The sequence below is a fragment of the Carlito syrichta genome, unplaced genomic scaffold, assembly GCF_000164805.1.
Source record: "Carlito syrichta isolate Samal-C Ts95f unplaced genomic scaffold, Tarsius_syrichta-2.0.1 Scaffold288442, whole genome shotgun sequence".
NCBI lineage: Eukaryota > Metazoa > Chordata > Mammalia > Primates > Tarsiidae > Carlito > Carlito syrichta.
In genome coordinates, this window is record NW_007232538.1 from 1 (window position 1) to 11,567 (window position 11,567).

General features: G+C 43.4%; 1 protein-coding gene across 1 annotated transcript; it reads left to right on the forward strand.

Annotated features, from left to right (window-relative positions):
* Window positions 1-3,182: 3,182 nt before the first annotated feature.
* LOC103255831 (trifunctional purine biosynthetic protein adenosine-3-like) lies at window positions 3,183-10,194 on the forward strand (the record flags this gene model as incomplete). The annotated part of the gene is made up of 6 exons (XM_008053773.1): window positions 3,183-3,389; window positions 5,229-5,363; window positions 7,716-7,846; window positions 8,121-8,262; window positions 9,632-9,747; window positions 9,843-10,194. Coding segments are annotated over 6 exons (923 nt in total), but the record flags the coding sequence as incomplete, so codon positions are not given.
* Window positions 10,195-11,567: the final 1,373 nt, after the last annotated feature.

Here is an 11,567-nt window from a genome sequence, read left to right on the forward strand (position 1 = left end):
AATAAATAAAAAAATCAGCAGGGTGTGGTAGCGCATGCCTGTAGTTCCAGCTACTTGGAAGGCTGAAGTGGAAGGATTGCCAGAGCCCAGCAGGTCGAGGCTGCAGTGGCCGGAAGCGGCCACTGCACTCCAGTCTGGGCGACAGAGTGAGACTCCAACTCAAAAAAAACAAACACGCCTTTGGGAGGCTGAGGTGAGTGGATTGCCTGAGCCCGTGGGTTCGAGACCCGCCTGGGCAGCAAGACCTCATCTCTACAATAAATCAAAAAATCAGCTGGGCGTGGTAGCACATGCCTGTAATTCCGGCTACTCGGAAGGCTGAGGCGGAAGGATCGCCGGAGCCCAGCAGGTCGAGGCTGCGGTGGCCGGGAGCGGCCACTGCACTCCAGTCTGGGCGACAGAGTGAGACATCAACTCAAAAAGAATACTGTTTTGCTTAAATGAGACAGCAGTTTGGTTATCTGCTATTTGTCTTGCCATTTAATACATTATCATCTACTTACTATAACAACATCATTTTGGATGATGAGTGTTTCACTTTACAGATGTAACACTATTTGAGTTTAAGTTGCTATTATTATTTCTTTCTTTTTTTTTTTTTTTTAGTCAGAGTCTCACTCTGTCACCCAGGCTGGAATGCAGTGGCATTATGGCCACTGCAGCCTCAAACTGCTGGACTCAGGCAATCCTTCTGTCTTAGCCTTCTAAGTAACTGAACTGTAAGTGTGTGCCACCACACCCAGCTAATTTTTTTATTTATTGTAGAGACAGGGTTTCACCATATTTCCCAGACTGGTCTTAAACCCATTGGCTCAGGCAATCATCTCACCTCTGCCTCCTGAAGTGCTGGAATTACAGGTGTGAGCCACCATGCTTGGCTGTTGTTCACTTTTAACTGTTGAGAGCATGATGTACTTTGTGGTCGTTAAATCCTTTGAGATCAACTTTTAAGAATGGACATTTCCCAGTTAGTGTAAATGGAATTAAATCTAATAAGGAAGATTCATATACATGTGATGCATTTTTTTAAAGTTGTACCAGGTGCAGTAGTAATCCCAGCACTTTGGGAGGCCAAGGCAGGAGGATCACTTGAACCCAGGAATTTGAGACTGTGGTAAACTGTGATTATGCCACTGCACTCTAGTCTGAGCAACAGAGTGAGACCCCCAACTCAAAAAAACATAAAATAAAAATTGTACCAACTCCAGAGTAGTAAAAAATTGATTATCCTGTAAATATACCAAAAAATGGGGACACTGATAGTTAACCATATTATTTAATGAAAAGCTAAGTTCACATTGGCTTCCCTTGCTTAGAAACATTATAAGTAATCCAGTGTAGTTTTTATAAATCAGATTCTGTAGTTGAGATCCCAAAGAACTATCCAAATTATTTTATTCAGGAATGTTGTGGCCAGGCACGATGGCTCACGCCTGTAATCCTGGCACTTTGGGAGGCCTAGGTAAGAGGATTGCATGAGCTCAAAGGTTCAAGACCAACCTGGGCAACTTGGGAAGACCTCATCCCTACAATAAATCAAAAAATTAGCCAGGCGTGGTAGCACGTACCTATAGTTCCAGCTACTCGAAAGGCTGAGGCAGAAGAATCACCTGAGCCCAGCAGGTTGAGGCTGCGGTGGCTATGAGCATGACCTTGCACTCTAGCCTGGGCGATGGAGTGAGACTCCAACTCGAAAAATAAAGAATGTTTTGTGTGTATATAGTTCTTTACCTAAAAACTTTGTTAGAGTTGTTTTTTGTTTTTTTTTTACAGTCTCACTCTTTTTGTTTTTCGGTTTTTTTTTTTGAGTTAGAGTCTCACTCTGTCACCCAGACTGGAGTGCAGTGGCCGCTCCGGGCCACCACAACCTCAACCTGCTGGGCTCCGGCAATCCTTCTGCCTCGGCCTTCCAAGTAGCCGGAATTACAGGCACACACTACCATTCCCGGCTGATTTTTTTTTTAATTTATTGTGGAGATGAGATCTTGCCAAGTTGCCCAGGCGGGTCTGGAACCCACGGGCTCAGGAAATCCACTCACCTCAGCCTCCTAAAACGCGGGATTACAGGCTGAGCCACCCAGCCTGGCTAGAGTCTCACTCTTTCACTCAGGCTTGAGTACATTGACACAATCTCAGCTCATTGTAGCTCAACCTTCTGGGCTCAGGCAATCCTTCTGCCTCAGCCTCCCAAGTAGGTAACTAGAACTGCACCCACACACCACTTTGCCCAGCTAATTTTTTTATTTTTGTCTTATATTTTTGTAGAGATGTCTTGCTGTGTTGCTTAAACTCATAAACTCAAGCAGCCCTTCCATTTTAGCCTCCCAAAGTGCTGGGATTACCACACCCAGCCTATTAGAGAATTTTGTTGTATTATTTGTGATAAGAGCAGGCCTAAGAAGTCTACTTTTTTTTTTTTTTTTTTTTGAGTTGGAGTCTCACTCTCACCCAGCCTGGAGTGCAGTGGCACAATCCCAGCTACCGCAGCCTCAACCTGCTGGACTCCAGCAATCCTTCTGCCTCAGCCTTCCAAATAGCTGGAACTACAGGCGTGCGCTACCACGCCCGCCTAATTTTTTGATTTATTGTAGAGATGAGGTCTCACCAAGTTGCCCAGGCGGGTCTCGAACCTGCGGGCTCAGGCAATCCACTCACCTCAGCCTCCCAAAGCGTGGGATTACAAGCTGAGCCACCGAGCCCGGCTAGAAGTCTACATTTTAAATGAGAGGAACAGGGTGTTGATCTTAAATCTTTGATGTAGTGTAACTTTTCTTGACTAGTGTTTGCTTTTCCTCTAAATCTGTATATAAGCCGTGTGGTTTTTGAATCATACTTAGGGTACATTTTGGTGATCACTAACACCCAGCTAAACACTGACAAAAGGATAGTATGCCAGCCTTTACTGGAATTCACCTGCTAGCACATCTAATCTATTAGAGCATTTCTGATGAGGCACAAAACTTTACTCAAATGTGAATACCGGTCATGTGTGTCAACAAAAAATGTTTTTAATATCTAAGGTACAGAAGGATTCCCAAATAAGAACTCCTGAGAGGTCAATTTATAGTTTTGCCCTATGTAAAATAGCAAAGTCTGATTGTAATTTCTGTATCTTTGTATATGTGCATACTTTTATACTTTGTGTGAGACAGGTTAATCAAACAACTGTTGCCTGTTTTCAGATGCCCAGACCTGGAAGATCCCCAGAGTCTTCTCATGGTTACAGCAGGAAGGACACCTCTCTGAAGAAGAGATGGCTAGAACATTTAACTGTGGGATTGGAGCTGCCCTCGTGGTATCAAAGGATCAAACAGAGCAGATCCTAAGAGATATTCAGCAGCACAAGGAAGAAGCCTGGGTAATTGGCTGTGTGGTCGCACGTCCTGAAGGTACTCGCTCCTTATTTACTTTTAGGTGTATAATCTTTTTTTTTTTTTTTTTGAGTGGGAGTCTTACTCTGTTGCCCAGGCTGGAGTGCAGTGGCACACTCACAGTCACTGCAGCCTCAACCTGCTGGACTCAGGTGATCTTTCCGCCTCAGCCTTCCAAGTAGCTAAAACTATAGGCATGTGCCACCATGCCCAACTAATTTTTTTATTTATTGTAGAGACGAGATCTTGCCATGTTACTCAGTCTGGTCTCGAACCCCTGAGCTCAAGCAATCTTGCCTCCGCCTCCCAAAGCGCTGGGATTACAAGCTTGAGCCACCGCTCCCAACTGGTATATAATCTTAAATATATCTAAGCCCTGCCTCACAAGCTTTCTACCCACCTTTTAGTCTAGCCATTGCTACGGCAACTATCTTTACACAGGTGTAACGTGACAGCACCCATCACAGTGATACCACATATCTCCTAATGTTTGCCTCAGGACTCTCACACCTGTGTAGCATTCATGCATACACAACTACACTCCAAGGATCACTTTCCAAAGAAATCTCCCTGCATTCAAGACCTTGTGGCTCTGTTTTATGAATCAGCTCAGTTCAAGGGTTAGTGAGCAAGCATCCTGGCCAGTATGGTATATGAGTCAGGACTCTGCTGCAAATGCTAAAACTCAGCAGAGGGGCAGAATAAAATAGCCACTCAGATTAGCTAAAAAAGATGTCAGTTTGTTGATTTTGCCTGTATCTGCCTTTCTTTCCTCTGTTATGTAGGTTTCACTTTCAGGCACGTTCTCCAAATACAATAAAAATAACATCCTTTAAGCCAGGCTCGGTGGCTCAGTCTGTAATCCCACACTTTGGGAGGCTGAGGTGAGTGGATTGTCTGAACCCACGAGTTCGAAACCTGCCTGGGCAACTTGGCGAGACCTCATGTCTACAATAAATAAAAAAATCAACCAGGCATGATAGTGCATGCCTGTAATTCCAGCTACTCAGAAGACTGAGGCGGAAGGATCACCGGAGCCCAGCAGGTTGAGGCTGCAGTGGCCGGGAGCAGCCACTGCACTCTAGTCTGGGCGACAGAGTGAGACTCCAACTCAAAAAAAAAAAAGATAGCATCCTTTAGCTCACATAACAGTAAGAAAGAGACATTCTTAGCTGGGCTCGGTGGCTCAGCCTGTAATCCCGCGCCTTTGGGAGGCTGAGGTGAGTGGATTGCCTGAGCCCGTGGGTTCGAGACCCGCCTGGGCAGTGAGACCTCATCTCTACAATAAATCAAAAAATCAGCCGGGTGTGGTAGTGCATGCCTGTAATTCTGGCTACTTGGAAGGCTGAGGTGGAAGGATCGCCGGAGCCCAGCAGGTAGAGGCTGCAGTGGCCGGGAGCAGCCACTGCATTCCAGTCTGGGCGACAGAGTGAGACGCCAACTCAAAAAAAAAAAAGAGAGACATTCTTTCAGCATCTCATATCTAGTATTTAAATAGCTTTGTTAGGTCACATGCCTCCCCTGAGACCAGGAGGTCATGGCACTATCATGAATGGTCTCACTAGGAAGATTTGGGGAGTAGAAACAACACTAGAAAGCAGTAATAAATCCACTACATGCTTCAAAATAGTGATGTGCTCTGTAGGTCTTAGTTGAAGTAGGTGACTACATATGTTCACCTTTAGCAAGTTTTAATGAATGAGTAATGTTAAGTGATACAAACCTCTTATTCATTTTAATCCTTGCATATTTTATTTTCAGAATATAGCATTCTGAAGTTACAATATTTCATAAAATTATTTTCATTATTCCTGTTCATTCATAATTATGTTTTACTTATGGGTATGTTTGAAACAGGTTCGTCTCGTGTGAAAGTCAAGAATCTGATTGAAAGCATGCAGATAAATGGGTCAGTGTTGAAGAATAGATATCTGAAAAATCATTTATCTGTCCAGCAAAAGGCCAGAGTGGCTGTCCTAATATCTGGAACAGGTAAGATGGACTTGTTCTTCACTGGAGAGCTGAAGAATGCTCTTTCTTCACTGTCTGTGCTCTTTCAGACTAAGAATACCCTCAAGCTGAGTCTGGGGATGGAATTATCAGGGAGTATTGTCTTTTGTTCTTTTTCTGTGAGTCACAGTCTCACTCTGTCACCCAGACTGGAGTGCCGTGGCACACTCACAGCCACTGCAGCCCTCGACCTGCTCGACTCAGGTAATCCTTCTTTCTCAGACTTCCAAGTAACTGAAACTACAGGCATGTATCACCATACCTGGCTAGCTATTTTTTATTTATTGTAGGGATGAGGTCTCACCATGTTGCCCAAGCTGAAGTGTTGTCGTTTCAGCATCATTAGTCTTTCCACTTTTCTTAAGAATTTGAAACAATTTCTGAGGAAAAAGTAGAGGATGTCAGAATATAGTTAAAGAGCAACTGTTCAGCCTGGGCAACTTGGCAAAACCTTGTCTCTACAATAAATCATAAAATCAGCCAGGTGGCTCTTGCCTGTAGTTCCAGCTAATTGGAAGGCTGAGGCAGAAGGATAACCTGAGCCCAGCAGGTCGAGGCTGCGGTGACCGTGAGTGAGCCTGCCACTGCACTGCAGCCTGGGCAACAGAGTGAAACTCCAACTCAAAAACAAAAACCAAAAGAACAAATTTATGTTTTATCTTTGTGTATAGAATATATTAAGAATATTATAAAGCCAGACACAGTGGCTCACACCTGTAATCCCAACACTTTGGGAGGCGGAGGCAAGAGGATTACCTGAGCTCAGGGGTTTGAGACCAGCCTGAGCAACATGGCGAGCCCTTGTCTCTATAATAAATCATAAAACTAGCCAGATGTGGTGGCGCATGCCTGTAGTTCCAACTTCAAAAGCTGAGACAGAAAGATCACCTGAGCCCAGCAGATCAAGGCTGTGGTGGCCGTGAACTTGCCACTGCACTCCAGCCTGGTTGGCAGAGTGAGACTCTGACTCAAAAAAAAGACAAAAAAAGAGTATTGTAGTCTCTCAGACGGATATAGCATACCTTTTTTCCTCTATTGTAAATTTAATCATTGCTCACTGCAGTCTTGAATACCTAGGCTCAAGCAATCCTTTTGCCTCAGCCTCCCAACTAGCTAGGACTACAGACTCATGCCACCACATTCAGCTAATTTTTTCATTTTTCTCACTATGTTGCCCAGAGCAGTATTAAATGATCCTCCCTCCTTGACTTCCCAATGCTGGAATTATAGGCGTGAGCCACCATGCTTAGCTAAAAAGTGTTCTTAAATGCTTATCTGAGCATATCTGATTATTCCTTTTTTTTGAGAGAGAGACACAGTGTCTTGGCTATGTTGCCCAGGCTGGAGTGCAGTAGTCATTCACAGGTGCAATGATAGCCTATTACAGTCTTGAACCTATGGCCTCAAGCAGTCCTCCCACTTCAGCCTCCCAAGTAGCTGGAGCTGCAGGCACAAGACACCACACCTGGCTCTGATTATTTACTTAGGATACATTCTCAGAAGTGTAATTGCTTTACAAGTTGATTTTAAGGTTATTTTAGGCCCAGATTGATGATAAAGCAAATAAACTATTGTAGGGCCTTAGTGGTTCACTCTTGAGAGGGTCGATTTTTCTTGCTTAGTTAACCAGCTTATTTCTCATCAATCAGTTTTAACATCACGTTATGTTTCTTCTGCAGTGCTAGATAACAAGATACAGTATTTTACAGGAGCAATTATTTATCCTAAGGCCTATCCTAGCAGGAATACCTATGTTTTTCATAAGCTATTAATCTATTATCCCAATAGGAAGAGAATTTAAAAGACTCACATATGTCACCAATCTTTTTCAAGACATTTATTCAGAAAGCTTGACCATTCCCTATTCAAAATAGCATATATCTCTTTTTTAAAAGCGTGGGGCAACCTCCTCAGGTCCCCTCCCATTGTGGGAACTTTTCTGTCCTCTTAATAAATCCTGCTTTAAAAAAAAAGATAGAAAGAAAGAAATGTGAAGGCTGGGCATGGTGGCTCATGCCTATAATCCCAGCACTTTGAGAGGCTGAGGTAAGAGGATTGCCTGAACCCACAGGTTGGAGACCAGCCTGGGCAACTTGATGAGACCTCATCTCTACAATAAATAAAAAAATTAACCGTGTGGTGGCACACGTCTGTAGTTCCAGCTACTTGGAAGGCTGAGACAGAAGGATCACCTGAGCCCAGCGGGTAAAGGCTGGGGTGGCCATGAGCGTGCCGCTGCACTCCAGCCTTGGCAGCAGAGTGAGACTCCCGACTCAAAAAAAAAAAAAAAAGGAAGAAAAATGTATGAGCTCCCTTGTTTTTCTCCCTTTTCAGGATCAAACCTTCAAGCACTCATAGAGAATACTCAAGAACCAGATAGTTCTGCACACATTGTTGTCGTTATCTCCAACAAAGCTGCAGTGGCCGGGTTAGATAAAGCAGAAAGAGCTGGTATTCCCACCAGAGTAAGTTTCTTGGAAATGTATCTTTCCTGCAGGTTGTAGTTAAACTCTTAATCTGCCATCACAGAACCTGGATCTGTGGGGCACTTGTTCTTTGGACCTGCACTTTGGGTGGGTGTTGGCCTTGCCTTTCTACTTCATCCTGTCCCTTTCTTAGTAATCTTTCTATCAGGTGTATCCTCACAAGGGCATGAAGTATGATCTATGTAAAGGTTGAGTTTTAAATTATTTTTGGTAATTCACTGAAAAGGGTTGTGCTTACCTTTTTCTGTTACAGGTAATTAATCATAAATTATATAAAAATCGTGTAGAATTTGACAATGCAGTTGACCGAGTCCTTGAAGAATTCTCCACAGACATAGTCTGTCTTGCTGGGTTCATGAGAATTCTGTCTGGTCCTTTTGTCAGAAAATGGAATGGTAAGCAAAAATTTTTAACATCACATTGAGAAATCAATTGCAAATGAACTGTAGGATGGTTAACTTGCTAAGCAATCCCAGTAGTAAACTATTTACTATGATATTTTACTTTAACATAGTACATAATTTTATTCCTTTTGCTTTAGTCTCAAGAATGATACAATGGTGATTTGTTATTCTGCTCTTTATCAATTTTCTTTGGCTTGCTATAATTAATCACTTTTTCTAATATAGCAGTTTTGTTTACATTACCACAAAGATAATATTTTATCTTCTGAGTAAATACCTGGAAGACTCTTTTTTACTTGTATAGATGCAAAAGAAAGTGATCTCCTATGTGCCAAAATGGAATTCATCTTTTTTTAGGAAGCATGGACCATTGCCAGAGGAGGGCAAGGAAAATGTTACCCAGAAAACATAGTATTTTGTATTACTGCTTTTTCCCTCCAAAAAGTTTATGTTTTCTTAGTGTGAATATAGGTAGAGCACTTATGACGTAATAGAAAACAGGCCATCACCAGGCTCGGTGGCTCAGCCTATAACCCCACACCTTGGGAGGCTGAGGTGAGTGGATTGCCTGAGCCCGCGGGTTCGAGACCCGCCTGGGCAACTTGGCGAGACCTCATCTCTACAATAAATCAAAAAATTAGCTGGGTGTGGTAGCGCATACCTGTAGTTCCAGCTACTTGGAAGGCTGAGGCAGAAGGATCGCTAGAGCCCAGCAGGTCGAGGCTGCAGCAACCAGGAGTGTGCCACTACACTCCAGTCTGGGCAACAGAGTGAGACTCCAACTCAAAAAATTAAAAATTAAAATTAAAAATAAAATAAAATAAAAACAGGCCATGTCTTTGATGACATAAAGCACACAGAATCCAGCATCTGCTTGGTAGACTCATCATTTGGTAGTTAAAAGTCAAGCACAGGGCAACCCTGTCTCAGACCCCCTCCCGCTTGGGAGCGCTTCTGTCTTAATAAACTCCTGTTTTCTCACAAAAAAGAAATCAAACACATAGACACTATGCAAGAACTTATTGCCTCTTTCTAATAGTAAATGCCAAGAGCAAGCTGAATTTTCTTCAAGAGCCCTACCATCCAGCTTAGACCTCCCCCTTCCTGTCAGTTATCAGAGGAATGTGAGTTCCTGTTCAGAGTCCCCGGCATGCCTTTTGGCTCTGCAAGGCAGGTAACTGCTGCCTGGATCTCTATGGACGAAAACTCAGTTCCCTTTACCTTGTTTCTGTGTTTGGCAAAGAACACCCACCCCAGAAATCCAACTTCTGTTTGACTTCCAACAGAAAAATATATATTCCTTTGACAGAATACTCGGGATTCTAAAATTCTGACTAACTATGACTTTTTTAATTTTTAGGAAAAATGCTGAACATTCACCCATCCTTGCTCCCTTCTTTTAAGGGTTCAAATGCCCATGAGCAAGTCCTGGAATCCGGCGTCACAGTTACTGGATGCACTGTACACTTTGTGGCCGTGAGTGTGTCTTATTCTACCAAAATAATATTAGTATTTAGATGCAAATTGCACTGGCTAGAGGGTAACGTTCAAAACTTTTGCTTACTTTTTAGGAAGACGTAGATGCTGGACAAATCATTTTGCAAGAAGCCGTTCCTGTGAAGAGGGGTGACACTGTTGCAACTCTGTCTGAAAGAGTTAAATTAGCAGAACATAGGCTATTTCCTGCAGCCCTCCAGCTAGTGGCCAGGGGAAGTGTACAGCTGGGAGAAAATGGCAAGACTTGTTGGGTCAAAGAGGAATGAAGTCTCCTAACTCAGGAATGGAGACAGTTTTGAAAGAATTGTTTGCTCTTTGTATGATGACTTTTTATCATGTATTTGGTCCCAAAGAAAAACAGCTAAAAGAAGGAAAAAACCTCACCGTTATCTCTTGGGCCAATTTTTATTGAACAGAGACTCATTACAAACAAGACTAGTACAGTATATCTAAGATGTACAGGTATCCACTCGTGACCTTTTGTGTCCTACCTGTTTGGGACTTTTGTTTTCATAACCAACCTAGTCATTCAGAATTTCTTTCACTTTCAGCCCAATAAGATACTAAAACTCTTCACCTTTCTTATCCCCTTTTTCTGACCAGTATCACCTCCATTTTTGTAAGTTATGTGTTTTCTAATCTTGCGGGGATGCTGAGGTGGAAGAATCGCCTGAGCCCAGTAGGTCAACGCTGCAGTGGCTATGAGTGTGCCACTGCACTCTAGCCTGGGCGACAGAGTGAGACTCCTACTTAAAGACAAAAAAGTTGCATATTGGTACTGATTTGATTGAGACTTCTTCAATAATTTGGTGTTGGCCAGGCTCGGTGCCTCAACCTGTAATCCCGCACTTTGGAAGGCCGAGGTGAGTGAATTGCCTGAGCCTGCGGGTTCGAGACCCACCTGGGCAACTTGGCAAGACCTCATTTCTACAATAAATCAAAAAAATTAGCCGGGCATGGTAGCGCACGCCTGTATTTCCAGCTACTTGGAAGGCTGAGGCGGAAGGATCGCCGGAGCCCAGCAGGTCAAGGCTATGGTGGCCAGGAGCAGCCACTGCACTCCAGTCTGGGTGACTGAATGAGACTCCAACTTAAAAAATAATAATAATAATAATTTGGTGTCATAAAATTTCTGGGTAGTTCCCATTTCTGAGGGATAGTGTCCTTTTATGCTTTGAAGTATCATTAAACATTCCTCTAATTACTGACAGTTTCAGTAATACCTGGGGGTTTTACCTTCACAGTTATCTTATGGTTTGTTAACATCTATACTTTTATAAATCACTAGAGAGTTAAAAGGAGAGTTGGTGACTTCTGGATTGAAGCATAAGGCTTTAGGCACATTGCTCACACCTATAATCCCTCTCTGTCTCCAATCCCTCATCAATTAAAGTAGGCAAATGCCTATTATATCATTGTTTTGATAACTGGATTTAATATATGTGATGTGAAATGCTAAAAACATTGCTTGGCACAGAGTAGACACTCAGGTAGGTTGGCATTTACGTCATAGTTCCAGTTATAAAAGCCATTGTGAGCCGGGCTCGGTGGCTCAGCCTGTAATCCCGCGCCTTTGGGAGCTGAGGTGAGTGGATTGCTTGAGCCCTCGGGTTCAAGACCTGCTTGGGCAGGGAGACCTCATCTCTACAATAAAATCACAAAATCAGCCGGGCGTGGTAGCGCATGCCTGTAATTCCAGCTACTTGGAAAGGCTGAGGCGGAAGGATCGCTGGAGCCCAGCAGTCAAGGCTGCGGTGGCTGGGAGCGGCCACTGCACTCCAGTCTGGGTGACAGAGTGA